Genomic DNA, 23,704 nt, shown 5'->3' on the forward strand with positions numbered 1-23,704 from the left:
TTGTGAAAAAACTATTCATAATTTGTGAATATAAAATAAGCGTTAAGTCACATTCTTTCAACCAGGATCCTGCTTTTGTGATTTTGCGCAAATAGGGTCCTGTTATTGCAAAAATTGCTAAAAAAACCTTTTCAAGAAGTTTTTAAAATTGTAAATATATACAAGATTCTGCTCAACAATTGCTGCTACTAAATTAGAGATGCAACATACAAATATTTGGTATTTACCCTGTACTGCTCAACACAGAATATTCATTTCGGACGAATAATGGAAACAAAATCACTCGCATTTTTAATAATTTCAATTGACATATTTTAAAAACGCAACTTAGTAATGTATCACTTTTAATGTGTTACGCATTAAGTAAACTTAAACAATTCTTAAATTTATAATATTTTATTTAAAAATTGCCAGAAATAAGTTTTTATTTACATAATAGTCAATTAATTTTATGAATAAATATAAATTGATCAATTATTTATTTACAAAAAAATTAGGATTAAATATTAATAAGAATGCGCTCATGATTGTAAAATTAGAAATATTTTCTTAGAATACTGCATTTGGAATTTAAACTTAGGGGAAACTTAGTTTGTTTCGAACCGTCCCCCCCCCTGGGGGGAGGCATACTTGCCAACTTTTACGGATTATCCGTAAAATGTACGGATTTACGTCTAATTTTACGGGCCTACGGCTCAACCTGAAATTTATACGGATCCCCCGTTTTTAACGTTGCACGGTTAGCGCATCGGCAAAATTCCGCGATTATCAGCTGCTGCGGAACTAGAGTAAAACCATTTGTAAAGGGGGAAAACGGAAGAAATGACATGAGTTTTCCAATCTATTCCAAAGCAACACGGTAACCACACCCGTGTAAGTGGCTTATCCTCGTAACCATAGTAACAACACGTTCACGTGTAAACCAGTTGATTGGTTTTTCCCCTTTTCTCCCTCCTAGCTGCTTCCAGTCTCTAGTGAGTGCGCTGTTCCCGTCATTATTGCACTCCCCGTTTCAACTACGTCACTGAACTAGCCGATCCAAACGTCGTTCTCCCTCCCTCCCTCAGTAACGAACGAAAACGGTACTGAACTGTCGACTACTACGTAGCTTGTAATCACGTGGTGTGCGTTAAAAATGAAACCGACGAAAACTTATTTTCAATCGTATAAGAATTCTTATACTGCAGAGTTTTCAGGCATAAAAAAATCCAACAAAGGAAAAAAGTATGCTTATTGTACGATTTGTTTTTCGGACTTTCTAATATCGCACGGAGGTTGAAATGATATACATCGCCACGTGACCGGACCGAATCATGCCAAGAACATTGAAAACGCTGAAAATAACCAAAGACTAAGCACTATTTTTTAAGCCACCTGATAATCTCCAAGATGAAGTAATGCGTGCTGAGTTATTGTTGACCTCTTTTTTAGTTGAGCATAATGTTCCTCTAAATGCCGCCAGCCATGTGGGTCCGCTTTTTCGAAAGATGTTTCCGAAAAGTGAAATTGCGAAACGTTACGGATGTGCTAAAACCAAAACTGCATCCCTTGTCCATGAAATGGCTATGGATCGAACTTCAGAAATTATTAAATATTTGCAAGAACAAGCATTTACTGCAGCATGTGATGGTAGTCACGAAACTGATTATAAGTTGTACCCAGTTGTGGTGAGTTATTTTAACGTGGCTCTTCAACGCATTGAAAGTACTTTATTGGCAATCGCAAATTTGGAAGGAAACTCCACAGGTGAAAATATAAGCTCTCTTCTTTTAAATGTGTTTGCTAAATATGACATTCCTTTTAGAAATTGTATAGCATTCAGTGCAGATAATGCTTCTGTTATGCAGGGAAAGAAAAATGGTGTGATTTCATTTTTAGAAAAAGAAAATGAGCACATAATATCAATTGGTTGCTGCTGCCATTTAATACATCTTGCCTCTGAAAAAGCTGCTGCAACTTTTCCCGTTAGGATAGATGAAGTTTTGGTAGATATTTTTTACCATTTAAAAGGGAGTGTTAATCGTAAGGACCCTCTTAAGAAATTTCAGGAAATGTATGGTAAAGAGGCACAAAAAGTGCTTAAACATGTGTCAACTCGCTGGTTATCGTTAGGGAAAAGTCTTACACGCTTGGTTAATCAGTGAGATCCACTTATGAGTTATTTTAGAGCTGAAGTTTCTACTTGCAGTGTGTCTGTATCATCTACTTTGTCGTTTTTCAAAATTCCAAAAGTAGTTGATAAAGAAAGCAGCACAGGAGTAGATAAATTAAAGGATAAACCTGCAGTGGAAACTAAGACTTGTGCTATAATGAAACAGCCTTTGACACATAAACAGGACCCAACTAATGATAAAAAAAGGAAAAGTTTACAGCAAGAAAGTGTGATTCAGATTAAAAGACAAAGCTAAAAAAGATTCAACTTTATCCAAAGAAGAGAAAATTTTTATGTTTTTATCTTCAAATTTAAATAAGTGCTTCAGTTTATTTCTTTTAAGTGTTATCCCTACATTTGAAAAGGTAAATGTGATTTTGCAGTCATCTTCCCTACAAATTCATCGACTAAGAGCTCTTCTTTTGGATCTGTTAAAAGAACTTTTTTCCAAATTTGTTAAACCTTCTGAGGTTATAGGAAAAGAGTTAACATGTGTTAATTTTCATTCTTCTTTCAACCATAAAGATCAGCAAAATTTAGTTATAGGCAGCGCAGCAATGGACTTGATTTCAAATTCTTCGGAAAAAGAAAAATCATTGTTTTATTCAGCTGTTATCAAATATTTCATAACTGCCTGTGAATATATTGTTAAGAAATTCCCTTTAAATGATCAAGTACTCCAACATGCTGAAGTTGCTGACTTGAATAAAATTGAAAACTCCAGTTTTGAAAGTGTGAGATATTTTGTAAATTTGTTTCCCTTCCTTTTAAAAACAAAAAGTAATGAAACCAAGCTTACAGCAATGGATGAACTGCAGAAACAGTTTTGCCAACTTCAGTTAGAAGATTTGAGTGAAATAACTGTTCCAGATAGATCAATTGATGTGCAGTGGTCAATGATAAGTCAAATGAAAGGTGCGGATGGCATGTTTAAGTATGAAGAATTGGGAAACATTGTATTGTCAATTCTTCTCATACCACATTCAAATTCAGAATGTGAGAGAATTTTTAGTTTGGTTAGAAAGAACCGTACTGAATCGCGAACAATTATGTCTAATAAAACTTTAGAAAGCCTGCTTATATTAAAAACCAAATTTTCTAAAATCTGTCACGAACAAGTGTTTGAAAAAGATTTTTTAATTAAGGCAAAGAAGGCTACTTCAACTTCTTTAAATTCAGCATCCTCTTTTGCTGTTGATTTAGCGGAAAACCCTTAAAGAACTATTTTATTTTGCATATAGCATTTTTTTAAAAAGTAGCATCATTGTAATAGAATTTGAAATAATTGTAATAGAATTTGAAATGATTGAGATGATAAATGGATGGTTGATTAGATATTTCTGTACATTTTCTAACAAATGCAATTAAAAAATTTAATGAAAATTTGCTTCTCCCTTCATCAACATTCAATCATGTGATAGATTCTATAATTAATATATTTATTATTCATTTGTGGTGTATTGTTACTTATTAAATAATTCGAATAGTCTTCGTTAAATTTTTCATGAAAAAGTTTTACTGATGGCAGTTTTTTTAAGTTGGCAAGTATGGGGAAGGTTTTATTCGATTAACAAAACAATAATGAAAATAAACAAATTTGTGAAGGGTCTGATTTGAAAGATAAAATATTTTGTGAAGGGTCTCCTCTTGAAATATTTTAATGGACCTAAGTTTCTTCTAAACAGACCCCTGATAGAGATTTTGCTCTATTAATAATTTTCAATGCAGGGAAATAAAGTTCCAAAAGATTTTCTTATTGTCATGGTGTAGTGAAAGTACTCTTCATTTCTGAAGAGAAGAGACTTGTGAACAATTGGTGGCTTTTTCTTTCCTCTGAGTGATACTTTAAAGCTTGCTTCTAAAAAAATTTCTTGGAACTTTTAATTTTATTACGCTTCTCTATTTCTGTAAGTGGCTAAGTTTTATGAAACTATGCCACTTAACTTTACTTTTTGCTTGGGAATTTTATGAGGCCATATGCCATTCTTAGAAAAATTACATTTATGGGATATAAGTTATGGTGAGTCCTTTATCACTGATTGGACAACTCCCCAATCAGTGAGTGTTTTATAAATTTTCAGCACATGACTGATTCAGGAAATCTCATTGTTTAGCTATTATTAGGTGTAGCAAAGTTTTGTGTAAATTATTTTTAAAATTTAAATTTTTATTAGTTTATCTTTTATACAAAGTGGTTTTAAATTAAGTGGCTTTGTGGTTTTAAAATGAAGATTAGACTCATATGTTGGAAGTTGAAGCTAGTCTTTTCTTCCAAATTTCTCCCTTCCTCTATAAAAAGAATGAATGGGCAAAAATAAGGTTGGTGATAATGTTGAATTTCCAATAACCTAAAATAAATGAGTGAAAAGTTAGGATTAGGTTTTAAGGTGTTTCCACTTGCGTCAAAAACTGCTCTAATTTGAATGCAGACAGAAAAAAAGGAAATTTTCTTTTCTTCAGTAAGAGGAGAAAACTTCACGTTCAGTCAGTCAAGGCATTTTGTCCAGTGTATATAGCAATATGGAAGTGCTAATTTTTGATAATGTTATTCTACTTTTATGTTCCTCTCTTGTGATTCTTGTCCATCTGAATTTCAGATTTGTTTGCTTTTGAATCTTGTTACTTTAACTGAACTACCGTAAAAAGTATTTGAAAGGAATCACTACAGACTAGTGTTTTGTTGTATCCAATCACACACTACACTAATTTTTTTTCGGAAAGTAATTTAAGTCACACTGCAAAAAAAAAAGTGGAGACTAAAGTATTTTCATTACTTGAAAAGCATTAGTTCCTGTGACATTGATTCGTAATGAATAAAAAAATATTTGATATTTTTTTGATAGGTTTGGTTAAGTTTAAGTCCCCATAAGAAAACAGATTTCGATTATCTAATTTATTGCTTCTCTTTTGTAACTAATTGGGAGATTGTAAAGAGTGAGAAATAGTGTGGTGTCTGTGCTGAAAGTCTCACACTTAATTAGCTGGTCAGAATCACAGCTTAGCTCTGTCAGCTAAAGTACATAGCGTCAAGCAGCAAAGTGGCTTAATGATGTGTTTGAAATATTTTAAATGAGAGCTGTTTTTTTTGCCCTTTTATATTGACTTTTTCTATGGTAGCATAAATTCATGGTATGTCAATTTCTATTTCTTTAATTTGTTAAGTGTTTGGAAGTTTGTCTTAAGTAAAGTCTTAATTACTAATAAAAATTTTTCTCTCCTAGGGATGAAAATAAGAAAATTGATGTTCCCATTGGTACAGATGGAGAGGAAAGTCAAGAAGAAGGTGATAAGAAAGCTTCACATTTTCCAAAGAAAAGATTTGAATGGAATGATACTATAAGGTATCTAAAATTGAATTATAATTTTGCTAAATGTTGCTTTATTTTGCAAGTATTTATCTAATAACTTTTCAGTTTTGTTGTATATGTCATCACAGTAATGCTAATTAGTCACATGAATTATGTGACAAACTGTTATTAAAAATTACTATTTTTTTTAAGAAATGCAATTTATTAAATTTTCAATAAAATAATATTGTGAAACATGTGTCCTAGTTGAATGTAAAATTGTAGTTGAATTCTTAAAATAAAAATTCTTTTATAGCTTAATACAAATAATAACATTGTTATAGTTCTTCAGATCTAATGCATAAATGAGCTATTTAAACATAAAATAAATGATGTTCATAGACCTGAACATGAGTGTGTAAAGGTAAAACAGGAAAAAAAAAGCCTAGTCCTCAAATATTGATTTAGAAATATAAATTAACATAATTACAGATTGTTTTTGGAATAAGAACAGAAAATACTTTGTGGTATCAAAATGCAAAGTTGTATTTTGATTTCAAATATATTTTCTCTTACTTTCTATAAACCAACAAATTTCTTTTTAAGTAATGTTTATAACTTCATCATTAACTGTAAATCAATCCAAATCGCATTAATCTATTTGCTCTTAAAAGTATAATAAATATTTATTGAAATTGCTTGCATCACTTTTCAGAATGTTTATCAGAAACTTCATTGCTTTGAATTTTTTTCCCTACATTAAAAGAATCTTCCCAATGTTAAAAGAAGCTTTGTCTTAGAAACTATGTTTCTAAATTCCATCTTGTATTTTTGAGTTTCGGTAGTAACATTTTACCAATTTTTCTAACTAACAGATTTTTTTTCTTCTCTTTACTCAGCTTTTTTTTCACATTTTGTTCAGCTAAGCTTTTTTTTCTTCTAATTTTTCTTGTTGCAGTTGGGGATTTTTTTCCCATATATATTTTCTTTTTTCTACCTATGCCTTCAAGAGATTACTGAATTACTTTAGAAAGCTGAATTTCTGTTTCAGGTGTTATATTATTTGGCACTGAAACCTCTTCATTATTTAAAATGTCATATAAATGTTCTATTTCTCCTAAAACTCTAAAGTACTAAGTAAATAAAATCAAAACATTTATACTGTGTAGAGACAGAAAAATAAAATTGAACAATATAACCTTTTTTAAGTAAAAGGATTTAGAATCATAAACTTAAAATATCACTTGCTTAAACACATCATATTAATATAAATATTTCAAACTAATAAATCCTAGCTTATGTTTGTACCTATCCAAAGGAATCGCAATCTGTGAGTGAAACTTAAAAACATAAAAAGTGCTTGATATATATATTTTTAAATTTTAATTAAAATATTTGGAGCCTTTATTATTAATCTATACGGAAATCCCATTTTATTTTTTTTATAAAAAAGTTAGCATAATGGAAATGCAACAGTAATCCTTCATTGTTAAATAAACTGAATTCTTTCTTTTCATTTGAAAGCATCAAAGTAAATATATAACCAACAGTCGTGATACATCAAGAGCACTATTTTTAGTTAATAAACCAACGCGATTTGCTATTAAATAGTTTTAAAACTAGTTTTTATTTTTTAAGGAATTATTTTAACTGGAATTAAAAAATTTCTTTTTTTGAATTTGTATTTTTGATTGTATAATTTTGCAAATATCCTGCTGAAAAGTTTCTAAAAGTTGACTTTCTTGGAGATATGATTTCTTTTAAACAACTAAGAAGTAAAAATTTGCTGAAATGAAACATTTAATTTACTTATTTTTCTGTGATAATTTCTGATTGCCAATTTTTTCTATCTAATACTAAATTAGCCCTATCATATTGTAGGAAGTATTTGTGTGACGTTGTTCGTATTAAACTGAAGTGCTATGAAGTCTCTAAGACAAGAATTCAGTCTGCAGAAGAGTATTTAAAACACTTCCTAGAAGCTGAAGTCAAAAATTTATGGCCACCTGGTTGGATGCAATCCAGGTTATTGTTTTGATTGTTTTTTTAATTTAAATGAAATTAATAACCTCATACTTTTTTTAAATTTTGCTCCTTTGAACTTTAATATGCTAAAATTTTGTTATTTTTATAATTAAAGCAGTATTAAAATATTTTACTAGAGCTATTTGCGATTTTGCGGTGTTCTGAATTCACAGAAAATGGTAAAGGGGATACAAGAAAAGGTACCCATGTTTCTGGGATGTAAAATTCTCCTTCAATAAAAATAGAAGGAGGAGAAAAAAATAGTGCAACAGCAAACTTGTATGGGCAAACATACGCTAATTTTTTTTTTCTGTGTTAAAAGCAGAACGAAAAAGGGAAGTACCGTATATTCCGGTGTATAACGCGCACTTTTAATACAAAAAATAACATTGGAATCTACGGCGAATATAAAAAATTATGGATTAAAAAAATTTAAATATAGAAAAATACTTTTATTTTAAAGAAATAACATACCTTTACCTATATACTTCATTGATTTTCGTTATTACATAAATAGTTCATTATATTCGTCTTCCGCTATCAATTACAATTATTAAAATTTTTTTGTATTATAATTACAATTTTTTTTTGTATTATCTGTAAGGTGGGACCTAAACATGTCCCACTCTAAAAGGCTTTGTGGTTTTCTATCGCAACCGGGACGGTTTTGCCAGATGTTTTTTACCCACAATTTAACACCATTTTTGTCCATTCAGAATCACATTATTGCTCTTTCAATTCTACCCTCACATACATGTCAAATTCAGTTCTTTTATTTTTTAAAAAGATAGGGAAAAATACTTTTTATTTACCATCTTGAAAGACGAGATATTGCACATGTACAATCCAAATTTTCGTGCCCGTTATACGAAGAGTATATCTTAAAATTTAAAAAAAGTAATTAGAATACAGGTGCGCGTTATATGACGGGGCGCGTTATGCGCCGGAATATACGGTAATTTCGGGTTGGGTTGAATTGATATAGAAATTTTGGTTTAAATTCTTAGTTGAGTTATTATAACTGAGTCAATTAATAATCACATTTTTCCTAATTGTAATATATATATTTGCATATCTTTAAAGATTTGCATTTTAAATAGGGACTTTCCTATAGTGAAAAAAAGACTCAGAAATTCGGAAGTCCTGATTCCTAAGGACCCACAGTTTCCAAAGGGGAAGTGTAGCAAAGTCTAGCAGATACACTGCCTTTAATTTATTTAAAGAAATATTTTATTAAAATTGTGTAGCTTTTTGTTTTTGATATATTTGCATTCTTTTGTATAGTTGATTCTAGAAAATAATATTATTGTTACTTAATTTTTTTTTAAGCCAACAGTTTAAAAATTTTTTAAAAATTTTTTCATTAAGTTATTGCTTTTGTCATTATAGAATACTATTCAGAGAAAGCAGAGCTGCTCATTTTTCTATAACGTAAGCATTTTTTCTCATTATATATTTTTCAATTAGATTAGTTTATTGGAACAAATTTTTAATTTATTATTTTCTTTAGGAATAGACCAAAGAAACAAATACTGATCCCTAAAAAGTTGAATCCATTGACTCCTGTAATGCTTACTATGAAGCCTGCAGTGTCTCTCCTTAACAATACTGTTATAACTCAGGAATCTGACTATGAACAGTCTGTTCATGATAAAAGTGTGCCTTTATTATCATCAGTTGAAAATGCCGTAGAGAAAAGAGAACATGTTGATGTTATGTCATCTAATCAGGTGCTGTCTTCTGAAGAAAGGGCAGCTGAGCTCGCAAAGCTGTTTGCATTTCCTTTAAAGTCAGTTATTACTGATGAATATTCAGTTTTGAAAAGCCATGAGAGTGTAGCCTCTACAAGTAAGGTAACATATGAACTTCCTCCTAAGACCCCTTCTCCACATCATGTAAATACAATTTCAGATAGTTTATTGGGATCAAAACCTGCTACACCTAAAAGTGATAAGCATTCAAAATTAACACAAAATAAACAAACTACATTTTCTCCTAAAGTGCCAGACTTTAACACATTTGCAGAGGGGTCTCTTGCATCAGATATGCTTGCTCGAATAATATGTGCAAGTTTAGCTGATTTTCCTTATGCAGGTTCACAAAATACAGACAATACATCATCAAAATCTGCTAGTGTTATTTCACCAAACCCATCCGTTTTAAAGGAATCACGTACTTCTTTACCTTCTAAATATTCCAGTGACACTCATACTAGTCCTAAAAAAATAGATATAAAGCCATATAATTTTGATGCAAGGAAATCTAGTCAGGATAGTGGACATAACTTTCCAAACCTTGCAAGTGTGGAATCTTTTATGAGTGCTAAAAATCAAAGTATACAAAGATCTAGTGATGCAATTAACAAAAGTAAGAATCATTCTGATATTTCTTCTGCTGTTAATTTGAAATTAAAAGATTCCATTGTTCCTCATTCTAGACAGTTTGCTGAAGCATTTGAAAAAACTGATATCCCCCCTATTCAAAAGCATAATCCCAAAAGTGTCAAATATTCAGCAGTTTCGTCAATTGCCATGACTAATGCTTCCTCCCGATTAATTAGTGAACATTTGAGTGATTATCCTTCGAGCACATCTCCAAGAACTTCTTTGGAAAGTACTCAAAAAGTACCATTTGATCTTGCTAAGTATAGTTCAGCTATCTCATCTCAGGGTACTGTTACTGCTCCATACAAAAAACGATCCAAGTATAGCCAAAGTGGTAATAAAACTAGTGATCAGTGGTCTCATTTTTTAGATGCAAGCTTAGGTCCATCCCTTTTAGAAGGGATGAAAGGTTTTCCATTTCCTGTTAGTTCATTACCCACTCCACCACCTGCACATTCATCTTCTCCTCATCGGACTTCAGCTCATTCACAGCACAATTCATCTAGAACTACATCACATATTTCTCCGGGGCTAAGAAGTATACATGAATCAAAAAGTGATACAACTAATCATAACACACAAGCTCATTCCAACATTGTCACTTCGTCTGAAATTCAACGACGGCAGTCGTTGGTAAGTAAAATTAATCTATTCTCTATCTTTAATAAACTTTAAATACACACTGTTTGACACTTGAGAGAACAGTTAAATTTGACATATATATATATTTACTGTATTATAATCCTCACATATCAATGCAGTGTAGATTTTTTATTTACTACGATCAGTTTTTTTTTTTTAAATTTATAATTGTCACTGAGAATGATCACTATTTGTCCCTTTGAAATATGCAGAATATATCAGAATAAAAGCAATATTGAAACATGAATACTAATGAAAAAATGTGTGGAATTTTAGTGCAAAATTTTAAAAAAAAACCTACAAACTATTGATTTAAAAATCAATGTGCCATCAATCCATTTTCCATTCAATGTTACAAAGCAAATTTACTTTCCAAATACATATCTAAATGGTTATGCAACCCTGAATCCACATTATTTTGTAAAACACATTTTTAACAGTTCATTATTCCATGTCATTTTTCAAATCCTCATGTTGTGTATACAGTAGAGAACCATTTATCCGGTATCCAGATAACCGGGAAAAATTTTGATCAGTATTCCCGCCATTTTAAACTAGAACGATTATGAAAAAAAGCGGAAATGAACTCATCCTTGAAGTTGAGTAGAGGAAAATATAAGGAAGGGGAGAATTTTTTCCCCCGTTTACCCAGAGAAACGTCATTTCCTCCGTGACCTTGAAGGCAGGGAAGGGAGGAATGTTTTATTTTCTCCTTTAGACCGTCAATCAAGCTGAAGGGTGTGGCATGCTGATTTCGTTTTCTGTATAATTTACGAGGCAGGTGGGGAAAATGCATTGCATGCATATCAGTGAACAGAAGATGAAAGAAAAAAATATATTTATCTATTTGACATCGATTAATAAAAATAAAATCTTTTTCTTATGAATAAATTCAAGTGCGGTATCATTTGCAAGTTTTTATTGATGTGGAATCACATCTGCTGTAATTAAATATCGTGTTTTTATCAACAAAAAAAAAAATAAATAAAAGGAGAATTGTTTATTAATTTAAACATAGGATTATTTTATGAAGCAGATTGCAGTTTTGTTTTTCTGATTCCACTATGTTTGATTTTTTTTTCTTTTCACGATAAATTTTGCACTCAATAAATTAATTCTTTTTATTCATAAATTTTATCATTAGGTTTTTTTTTTTTTTAAAATTCCGTTGATCTTGCCTTGTTCCGGATTTCAATATTTATGCTAGTGCCTTTTTTAACTATCGTTTCGATAATTTTCAAGTGTTTTTATTTAGATTAATAAGTTTTCCTTTTATCGTTTCCTCTGTATAATTAGGTATGAAATATATTGCGTTATTTAACCATTGGTTTTGTTTATATTAGTTAATTTAGGAATTGTAATTATTTTTAAAAAATAAATACGAGAATTTTATATTTTTTAATCTTGTTTTTCTTGTCTAAACGTGCAATTTTTTTTATTTTTTTAAACGTTATTTTTCTACCATTTTCTTTTTCTTTTTAAAGTTAGGAATACCTTTCTTTTTTCTCTTACTTTATGCATTACACTTTTTCCTTGAAATTCGGGTTCGATAAAACATCGATTAACGACACTTTTTGGTCGATCCAGAAAACCGGGAAATTCAGACATCCGGGATAGCGATGGTCCCGAGCATCCCGGATAATTGGTTCTCTACTGTATTACAATATGCACTTACATGACTTAAATTATACATCTGTTTCCCCACTGTTCTGTTGCATTGATTTCCTTCTATACTTTTTTAAATGAAATGTTTCAGTATATTTTTGATAAATTTTTTTTTCAAAAACATTATATTTTGTAAGTTGCTTTTTGAAACCAGTTGGTCTGCCCTCATGAACATACTGCTTTGTGGCTCCAAATTGACCTTTCTGTTTTCTTCACTGGAGTCTCTCTACTTTGTTCTTATTGATTACTCAGTTATAGTAGACTGGCATAATGTATTTTAAATGCATTTGGAAGGATTAAATAATTTCCACAAACTCATAACGTTGTTTTAAATGCTTTATTCTTTTTCAAAAGATTGTAGTTCCTACACCACTAAAAAAAAGCTGTAAAAGAAGGTCACTTAAATATGGATCTTACTTTTATATTTATTAGACATAACTTTATGGTGCAACATGTCCACCTTTGATTTTTTGTGCCATTTAAAGATACATTCAACACAACTTTCTTTTAAATTCCACTTTTCTTTCTAGTTGAAATAATTGGTTGCTGCATTCAAAAAAATTTTTTAAGATAAAATAAAAATAAATTGTTAAAATAATTTTAAAACAGGAAATAACTCAACTCCTAGAGTTTTTTAATTAGTATTCTAAAATTGTTTCAAAATTTTAGTAAGAAAGTTTTTTTTAAAATTTACTAACAAGATTGAAATATTTTCAGTACCGACTACTTAAAAAAATCAAGTTCATTCTGGTGATATTTAATTTTATAAAATGGCTTATTTTATATACTAGTATATTCATAACTTAAAAGAGGGTTTCCAAATTTAACTTAATCAAAACACTAAAATCTTTTCTAATTACTACACGCACAATTTAATTTAAACTGTTTTAGTTTACATTTGACATTTTGATTAAACACTCATAGGTTTTTGAAATATTGGGGCATTCAATAACTTTCTAGTTCATAAACAGTTTTCATTTGGATTCTTTTACCCTCTTCTCCAGTTTTATCTTTTTTACCTCTAGTGTACAACTTTCCCATGAAGTGTGCTCCACTTATGTAGTTTTTTTTTTTTTTTGTGGGTTGGAAACTGGAATTTGTTAAACACATTTGTGTAGCACATCTTTCAGAATTTGAGAAAGAATTAAATTCTAAATTTTCTGACTTGAAAAAGTAAATTTTTTTTTTCCTTTTTAAAATATATGCTCTCCAAAATTTTAATTATGATATTATAAAATTTTTTATAATGATTTTATTAAAAGATGATATGGTCTTAATGTGTTTTTGTGTTTTGATATAATAATGATAATTCTGTTCTTGTAGATTTTATTTTAAAAAGTAGCTGATTTTATTAGTAGCAATCACTGTTACATTGTATCTAATATTTAACCCATAACATGCTGTTCCTAACAAAAAATAGCCTTTTAGGTTTTAATCCAGTGATCAGGGCACAATTTTATCTTTTAAGATCAGAAGCAAATTCTGCTAGTGCTAAAAATACCAGTAACAGAACTAGAGCTTATGCTAGTATTTTTTAAAGCAATATCACAATGCAGAAAATGTGACAAAATGACTATTGTGCGGCATATTGCAACTTGGGAGCGGCATTTATGATATATTGATTATGGTACAGGGGATAGTTTTTGTCTTCCAATGAGGTGAACCAGTTTCGAATTTCGTGATGGCTGGTCGATATGAATTCCGTATCCGGCTTGCAAAATTGGGTCGGCTGTTCATCTACGGTTATTATTTTTTTTAAAAAGTAGCTATTGTATTGAATGGTTACTGTTAAAAATAGGCTGTAAAGTTTTACAGAGACAAAATACAAGGTTTATAAATTTTAGTTTCAGGAAATTTTTTATTATTGATGCAGTTTTGGCTAAAATAATTATAATGTTAAAGGAAGAACAAAAGGAGGAATTATTTTAGCGTAGTATGGCACAGTTCTGAAAATGTTCACACTCTTAAAAGTTTAACTTTTTGACCCCTAAAGTTTTAATAAGAATTTTTTGTAAGAACTCTCCCATTCAAAAAGAACTCAATTTAAAATAAAAATTATTTAGTTGTGAATTATAATTTTTCAAACTAAAATAATCAATTTAAAATAAAAATTATTTAGTTGTGAATTATAATTTTTCAAACTAAAATAATTTTGCCGCATTGTTTTCATGCCTTCTCATCATACTCTGAATTATTAATTACCATTTTGAGTTCATTATAAAATCTTAAAGGTGCAGAGTACTGGAAAATGAATTGGCAACTCTATTTACGGGAAATGCTATTGTATTTGTTATAAAAAGGTGTGGTACTTCAGAGACCTATAATATTCCAGGTTCTCAGATTTTTTATTGACAAAACCTGCAATTAAATTGTGCATACTATTAATCAGTTTTGAAATGTGCAAATTTCTCGCATTCTGAAAATTTTGTATTTTAATAACATTGTATTAAAGTCATTAAGAATTTAAAAACCATGTCAAAATAAATAGTAATAACTGCCGAAAAAGCATTCTACATAACCATGGGAATTTCAATCAAGCGCTTTTCAGATTGCGAATTTCAATGGAGCTTTTTTTACTCAGTTGTGGGATTCAAAATTTGGTGGTGGAAGTGATATGTTTTATATATAAAAATTTTAATGGTGTTGTTGAAATAACCGAAGAAAGATAAATTTAATAATTGCCCAAATAACAGAAAATGAATTTGATTTAAGACTGCATCGTTAAAAATTAAGCTCATTGAATGTGATTGCTCAAATTTGAAATTTGCTTGTTATAATAACGTCATATTAAAAATATCAGAACTGTGGTGTAAATAGGCCATAAAAACAAAAAGTAACTGGCGAGAAAATGAAATGAAATTACAACGGAATCCCCATGAACTGAGCTCTTTAAAAAAGTGATTTCCCAAATCAGAAATTTCATTCTTGTTAAAATATATTTAATATATTGGAATTTAAAAAATCACATGAAAACAGGCGAAAAAGCCACAAGTTGAGAAAAAAATATAATTTTAAAATGACATGGATTTGTTTGTGAATCATCGCGAATCTCAATGCTATTTATTCAAATTTGAAATGTGCATGTTGTGATAACGTATCAAAATTTGAAAAGCCATAAGAAAAAAGAAACAAATTCAAAAGTAACTGCCTAGAATACAATTAAAAACAAAACTGCACATTAACGATGGGATAGCTACGATTTAAGCATTTCAAAAGGGGATTATTCCAAATTGAACTTAAGGAGTTACAGTAACAAAGTATTAAAAATATTGCGTACGGAAAAAATGATGAAAACCTAGACTATAAGCCATTACTAGCGGTTTTTACTACTACATTTTTCTTTAACTAGCAAATTGCTTCTAGCTAGGCGACAAAATTGTGCCCCACCAGTGATACAAAAAAATTAGTGATTAAATAAAAATTATATAAAATTAACTAATTATTTTGTCTATAATATGGTTTTCTTTTTCACCACCCTCTCTTGTTAACTTTTATTCTACGAATATTCTATTATAGATACAAGGTCCTTGGAAGTCAAGTTCATCTCAATCTCCATCTACCTCTCTTAGTCATTTCATGGCAAGCACATCCCCACCTATTTCAAATCCATGTAAATCTACCTCACCAAATCATCATAACACTAATTCTCATGCTATTATGTCCCCAGTCCCTGCACATTCTATGTCACAAATTGAAAAGGCCACTTCTGCTTACAACCGTAGTCATAGTCCTTTACCACTTCGTGCAAGCCCTTCTCATATGTCTCTTAGTCATCCAGTAAAAACCTCATCACCATCCAATACATATTCTCATTTGGTGACACCTCCATTCACGACACACCAGTCCAGTCATTCTGTGTCTTCTAACCTCCATCAAGCTGTTGTGCGTAATACTTATGATCCATCAAACCTTACAACTACATCCAATTCTACTGCAGGCACATATACTACTAATCAAGGTGAGTTTACCACCACTTCTTGCATGCCTCACAATTTTTAAACTATACATCATTAACACTACATTTTAAGATAAACATGCTTTATTGCATTCAGTTATTTCTGTAATTAGAAAACTATAATTGAAATGATGAAAGAAATTAAACTTTGTTTTTCAGGAAGTAGACTAACTTTAAATTATATTTTTATTTTTGGTTTAAAATTTTCATCATTAAGGAAATATTGGCAAGTGTTAAAAAACGTATTGATTAATCTTGGAAATAACTTTAATTTAGTATGTTTAAATTCAGTGTTCTCCTTTAGTGTTTTTAAAAGGGAGGCCAACCCTGTCTGCCCTTTGATGCACCCTCTTGTATTCCATTTTGTAAAAATAAGCCACCATCCTTTAAAAAAATCTGTCTTTTTTATTCACATTCCATTTTAAAAGAAAATTTATTCACTGTTTAACTACACTGGTGAAATTTATAGGTTAAATTGTAATTACTATTACGAATTTTTTTTTAGTTAGGATTATTCTCGAGTTGGGGGTACATTAATGAATTTTTTAAGTGATTTTAAATAAATGCATTTTTTTGTTGAAAAAATGCTCTTTTAATTTGTTTTCTCTTAATTTTCTGTAAAAGAAACTCTCAAGTTGTTTATCAATTAATCATTTTTTTTTTTTAAATTTACTTTTTTTTTCAAAAAATGTGCACTTGGTGATTGTCTTTCAGCATGCTTTTAGTTATTCTTTATAAACTAAAATTTTTTCTCTTAGCTCGAAGAGAAGTGAGAATTACTTTTTGAAATACATGCTTGAAATAGTATAAAAATGTACTTTAAAAATTGTTGAGAATGAATTTCAGTTATTACACAATATTACGCTTTTTGATAAATTTCTACGTTGTTTAGTGAGTGCTCTAGCTCTTTTCTGTGAGGAAGCACCATGCCCTTTTATATTGTTAGGGAGAACTCTGTTAAATTCAAACATTTTTAATTTCTTAAATGAGTATTAGCTTAAAATAAGAATTAACCCCTTACCTGCCGAGTAAATTTTACGTGATTCACTCCCCAGTGCCACAGTTTTTCACTCAAGTGCGGTTTGTTACACAATGTTTTGGTGGGGAAAAAAGATGTGCGCTTTGCAATTTAAGAACAGTTTACTTTCACAAGAGAAGAAAAAGGAAAAAAGAAAATACGAAACTTAAATTAAAGAATAAAAATACAATATAAAAGATGTTAAAACTTAGCTCTTGTATGATAAATCCTGAAACATGGTTGGATCATAAGCCAACATCACATTCATTGCATTGATAACGAGATTCTCAACGAATATACACGGGAAACGAAAGCGAAAGAAGAATAAACCCGACCTTACTCAAATAGAAACGCACAAGCAATAAATATTATGATATCACTTTTCCAACACGTCCCTTTCCCATTACCCCCTTCTCCGAAATTGGTAATACATTCATTGCAAACACTTTCGTTGGCAAACACTTTCAAGGTCATTTTACTGCATTCACAAGTCGGGGGCGCAGTTCTATTTATAGCAGCGCATTGCAAAGCATCGTACTTCGGGAAAGCGTATATATACGCCTGCGGCAGTTAACGCATCATCTGGCCGAGGCATATATATACTCCCGCGTCAGTTAAGAGGTTAAGTAGTGTTTCAATTTAATATAAAATTTTAAAATGAAAAGAATCTTAAGTTAAAAGTTAGCAATAATTTTTTCAATAGTTATAAATTGTTTATCAATTGAATTTATTGTATCAGTTTTAAGTAATTGGTCATTTCTAATCAAAATATAAATTTCTATTATAATAATGAAGTCACTCTATTCTACAATTTGTTATAAATATAATAGGCAGCCAAAGAAAAACAATTACTTACTGAAAGTTTTGATTTGCTAGTAATTGATAATAAATAAATAGCTGTCAGAATTTTAAGACAATATAATAACTTTATTTTTGTAATTATATGTATATTTGTTAATTTTATAAATCTTCAAAGGTTTGTGTTTTTATTTTGGCATTTAAGAGATCTCTAATTCATCTATGTTTAAAATGCTAGTGAAAACTAGGGGTGCACCTGAATATAATGACATTAAAGATATTTATAATTATATTTTTCTTTTTGAAAAATGAAGTTGTACAATTTTGATTCATCCATTCGAGTCATCAGTTTTAAATGCTCTCAAATTCCATCATTCTATTGGGTTTTTGGAGTTAATTGCTACAGATTTCTTCATAAACTGTGTGACTTTTCTACTGCATTTTTATCAGTAATTGCCAGAATTCCACATTATTAATACATTATTATGATACACAAATTTCAAAATACAGTTTTTACTTTTTGACATCCTTTATTCGTGTCCATTTCATTAATAATCCTCTTGAATTTATGATTATCTTTTATGCAGCCATTGTCTGATTTCTATGTGGTTTCAAAATCCTGGTATTGAAATACCAACATTTTAAAAACCAGTTATCATTATTACTTCTCACTAGTTTCGAGTCGCACATTTTTATAATAATTTTATTTGTGCTAATTTCATCATCTATTCAAGTTATATTTCGATAATTTTCTTGGCAGTTATTGCTGTGTATGGCCACATGGTTTTAAAAATCTTGATGGTTATAATGACTCTTGAATGGCACCTTTGAATGTGCATTTTATTGTACCGTTTTTATTGCAAATCTAAGTGATATATGTTGTTGGTAGTTACTGCTATGCTTTTTTACTTTGTTGTAAAAATCCTGTTATTTTTAATACACATGATATAGATACTTGAATCAAGCATTTAAATTTAGGATTTATTTATGTCTATTTCATAGCAAACATAAAGGAATTTTTTTTAAGAATTTTTTTGGTAGTTGTTGCTGTTCTTTTTCATATGGCTTCAAAAATTCTGATATTTTTACTAAAATAATTTTTACACCTGATGAGTATCAAATGTCTCATTTTAATAATCACTTTATATGCACTTTGAGCTGATTTGATTATCAATCCAACTTAATTATGAAAAGTTTTTTTGGCAGTTGTTGCTTCTTTTTTTTTAGATATTAAAAAAAATCAATCTTATACAATATAATAGCTTGTCAAATTTAAAAAAAAGTCGTGTAATGAGTTTTTAACTGTTTACTGGTTTTAAACTTATTTAATTTTTTATTGCTTAAAAACCTATCTAAAGTTTAACATTCCTATAACTTTTACTAAATATAGATGTCCTAAATTTGAAAATATATTGCTAATTAAATTCTAAATCTTATTTTAAGTTATAATGCATTTGTTTTGTGTTAAATAATTTTAAACCACATGAAATTTCTTTAATTAAATTATTTACTTTGAAATTGTTCAATACCTTATTTAATTTTTACTTTTGTTGTAATAACATTATATTTAATTTATTTGAGAATTTTTGCATTTCTCTTTCTTCCTTTTCTTTCCCTTCAATTAATCTATTTTTTTGACTAGAAGGTAATATTTTTTTATAAATAAGGTCTAGTTTGGTGTTCTTCAGTTTTTACTGAATTTTAATGTTTAAAAGTATATTATTTTAAGCAAATATATTACTCAGTTGAGTGATAAAAAAGATTTAAGTGCCTAAAAGGCTGATGTTGGAAGAAAGTTACCATAATTGCTGTGGACTTGTATAAGTACTTGGGTATGCGCCCTTCATTTACGCCTGCTGTTCAAGCGGCCCTTCACTCAAAAAGTTTGGGGAATATTGTAATTGTTTTCATTTGGGAGACCTCTAATTTATCTATGCCATTTTCTTTTTTGAAATTCTTTCAGAGGTAAAACCTTTGTAATTTAAAAGAATTATTGGCTTAATTTTCAATTTTCAACTCTACACTTTTCTCTGATGAAGATGTTATAATTTCTTGGATTCAAAAAGTAATTTTTGCTTTTCTCCATTTACACTTAACTGGTATTAAAATTATCTACTCTTTGCTCCCATTTCTTGAGAATACATATATTCTTGATTTTTAGACATACATTTCAACCAATTAATAAGCAGTTAGTAAAACTAGTTTATCTTTCACACACACATATCACAGTTTTTCTTTGCTTTGTACCCTTAAATTAGAAGCTTTAGTGATTTTTATGCAATCTTCGGGTTTGTTGTAATAGCTTTTACTATAACAAGCCGTTTTCAGCAACTTAGTGCATTTCTCTTATTTGTGAAAATGTCAGATTTATGAAGGTGTACATTGTGAAGTTGCACTTTCTGAATTATGGCACATTTGCCTGGAGCCAAGGGTGTGTTCAGGGTTTTAGCAGGCTTGGGCGAAACATTGAGGCAATGTTATCTGGATTGATGATCGTTTTTTATTTTAAAAAATATGCATTAAACCTTAGAATTTTTTTGTATTAATATGATTTTTAAATTCTTTTCACATTTAATGATCTAGAAAGATAAAATAGATAAATAATACTTAATATTATATAACTACAATACTGCATCTAAAATTCTTAATACCGCTAATAATAAAAAGATTAGTATTTAATTATTACAAACTAATTACTGAATAAAAGAAGTTTTCTTTTTATCAAACCAAATTCAACATTTTATATAAGAAAACAAAATTTGCCAAATGCAAAGTAAGTAAATCAATTTAGATTAAAAAACAGTTTTAAAAATAAATTTTTCTTAGCAAAACAAGTCTATTCTTTATTTACAAGTAGATACATTAACTACATATTTAATAAAATTTAAAATTACTTGTATTTAAATAAATATGTATAAAATTAAATGGGTATAATTGAAATATTACCAAATTATTTTTCATACTAGTATGAGCACATTAAGATATGAAAATAATATAAAAGATTAATAAAAATTATAATTTAAAAGTTACATGTTTGTCTATATTTTAACTCTTGAACAAAAATAGAAAAAACAAATCATATTTTCTATGTAAATATTTGATTTAAAAAAGAACAAACATGTGATTTTTAAATCAATAAATTTTTTAATTAAAATATTTTTAAATCATGCCAACCCTGCTTTTTATCTTGTTATTATCTGAGAGATTGCCCTCACAAATGGGCACTAATTTAAAGTTAAAATATTAATTTCTATGACAAAATGTGAATTCAGATATGGTTATCTAAAAAATTTCACTCCTGATTTTAAGGAATATTAACTGAAAAAACATTGAGCATATTTATAAATATAAATTAACTCGTATGAATAATATATCTAATGAATTAGAAAAATATAACCAAGATTTAGCAAATATGAAAATTATAGTATTACTTTCAACTGTGGATATGTTAATTATTGTAATAATTTTTCTAGCTTTTTACGCCGTAAAATTGTCTTTTAAAACAGTCTGTTAGTCATCGATGATATCAAATATGTTTTTTTTCAGTTTTGAAAATGAATGTACAGCAGCAATGGTACAGGAACAGTAAGACGAATTTTTAGAGCAATCACCAAATTTGACATAGCATCAGTAAGGTTGTTTTTCTATAATATTCAGTGTCTTTCTTGAAACTAGATTCATTTGCAGTAACTAAACAACAGGATGAGTGTAGATGTGTGTGACAATAGCAATGTATTCTTCGCAACCCCAAGTGGATAGGTTTATTATGCTTACACATGCCACAACAATTAGCTATAAGATAAATAACGTTTTCTTACTCAATGTGACAAAAAAGTGAAGGAAGGGAGGAAAAAAAAACTTGTAATAAAATTAACCAGCTTTGAATTTTTGATGACCCTGGGTGCTTTCATAGTCTGTTCACCCCTAAGTACAGCCTTGGATGGAGCACAATTCACACACCTCTACTTGATAACTATGAGGTCTTTTTATTGGTATGTTATGAAAGTATGAGAAGCAATTGTGTGTGACCTTTGGCATTCTAGTCTTGCTACCGTAAAATTGCTTTACACTGTTCCTTTAAAGCTTTAAAATTGCATTTTGACACATTTCACATTTAGATGCAAAAATTATAGTTATAAAGCTTTTGAATTTACATATTAATTGTCTATTTGCTTACTGATTAAAATTATTTTTCTTCTACAGAAACAAAAACTGTGAATCCACGGACTAATTAAGTGCCATCTGCTTACATAATGTGCCGATTAGGTGTTTGTTATTTATTTTCATAGCATCACATTGTACAAGTTTTCATTTAAGAATTAAAGGAAAATAAAGCTAATGGAGGAGTTGATTTTGTATATATAGTTATGTATGTTTTGAGTGGCAGTGAGATTTCTGTGATTAATTTCCTTGTAAATGCAGCTTTGTAAATTTAACTGCCCTTAATGTATGTGCATAATATGGTAAATTGGAGTGATAATTATGTACAGTATAAATAACCCCTTCTGTATATTCTGTCTTGGGGCATATTTTTGTCAACATGAGTGTTATTTGTACAGTGTACATTCATTCTTGTTTTGCTTCCTGTGTGTTTTTAGTGAACTTCCATTGAAATTTAAGTCAATATTGACCTAGCCAAGTTTATTTATATGCAGCATTTCAAATCAAACAAGTGTTCGTCTCTAGTTAACAGCTGTATAAATGATTTTAGAATGTGGTCAATTTTCAACACATTTTGTATATTCATAAGATTTTTAGATAATATTGTTAATTATAAAATATTAAATCTTTTTATTTTATAATATAGACCTTAGCATATCTTAAATTACTTAACTCATTGGTGCTTTTTATGTGTATTTTTTAGCTTATATTTAAAAGTTAATCTTTTTTTTTTTAAACCTATGAAGGTTTTGGTTTCCTGGTGCATTTCAATAAAATAATACTACGTAAAATAATGAAACATTGTCTATGATATTTTTTATCAAGTAGCAAAATTTATTTAGGAAATAACTGATAGGAGAGAAATGGTTTTTGCTTCATAAATAATGCTTACTCTATTGTAGACAAAAATTGCTTAGTATGAATGTTTTATTACAAATGTAAATGTTTAAAAACTGTTGCTGATGTAAAAGTTTTGATTTATGAATGTAAAGATTTGGTAACAGACTGTTTAAGAAAAAGAGCTCTGAGTGTTGTATAAATTTTTTTTTTTCTTATTGAGAGAATATAACAAATTTTTGTTTTTATTTATTTTGTTTAAGAAACATTGATGTTGTTTTGAAATCAAATTTTACAAATGTGATGTTACAGGTTTTTATGCAACTGTAGTTACAAGCAATAAAAGCTATCTATTCTGAAAAATTAATGTTTCTTTAATGATTTAAGTATTTTTTAAGTTTTGTTCATGATAATGCTGGATCAATTAACATTCAGTCAAGTGCTCATGTTTGGAATAATTTGGTGATTTTCTCATCTGGCATTCCGCTAATATTTTAAGAGTAGATTGTTTGAAGAAAATTGCATGATCATCAAAAAGAATGGTGAATTGATAACTAATTTGCCATTGTTAATCTGTGATTTCTTATTTTCAAAACACATTTTAAAGGTCAAAGCAATTTTCTTTGTCTAATGTTTACTCCCCATTAAGGACATTGAATTTAATGTTATGCTTTTTAGGTACTATAATAAGATTTACCTCTGTTTGAACACTCTTACATATCTCGGGTCACATTGATTTACTCATATGCATTGAATATGCAAGAGATACCATTTTGGATT

General features: G+C 29.1%; 1 protein-coding gene across 4 annotated transcripts in view; it reads left to right on the forward strand.

The window, feature by feature from the left end:
- Positions 1–23,478, forward strand: part of yem (yemanuclein) — a 49,748-nt gene extending 26,270 nt beyond the window's left edge. Inside the window, exons 10-15 of one of the 4 annotated variants that reach the window (XM_016067021.5) lie at positions 5,374–5,493; positions 7,321–7,464; positions 8,854–8,895; positions 8,975–10,481; positions 15,672–16,113; positions 22,130–23,478. In XM_016067021.5, coding sequence (XP_015922507.1) covers positions 5,374–5,493; positions 7,321–7,464; positions 8,854–8,895; positions 8,975–10,481; positions 15,672–16,113; positions 22,130–22,161 — 2,287 coding nt within the window. In that variant the 3' untranslated portion in view covers positions 22,162–23,478. Of the gene's footprint in view, positions 1–5,373; positions 5,494–7,320; positions 7,465–8,853; positions 8,896–8,974; positions 10,482–15,671; positions 16,114–21,472; positions 21,557–22,129 lie in introns of those variants that run through there. The other 3 variants (XM_016067019.5, XM_016067022.5, XM_087154974.1) reach the window with 3 other exon arrangements.
- The last annotated feature ends 226 nt before the right edge of the window (positions 23,479–23,704 follow it).

The sequence above is a fragment of the Parasteatoda tepidariorum genome, chromosome 11 (assembly GCF_982258835.1).
Source record: "Parasteatoda tepidariorum strain Cologne lab strain chromosome 11, Ptep-v5.0, whole genome shotgun sequence".
Lineage (NCBI taxonomy): Eukaryota > Metazoa > Arthropoda > Arachnida > Araneae > Theridiidae > Parasteatoda > Parasteatoda tepidariorum.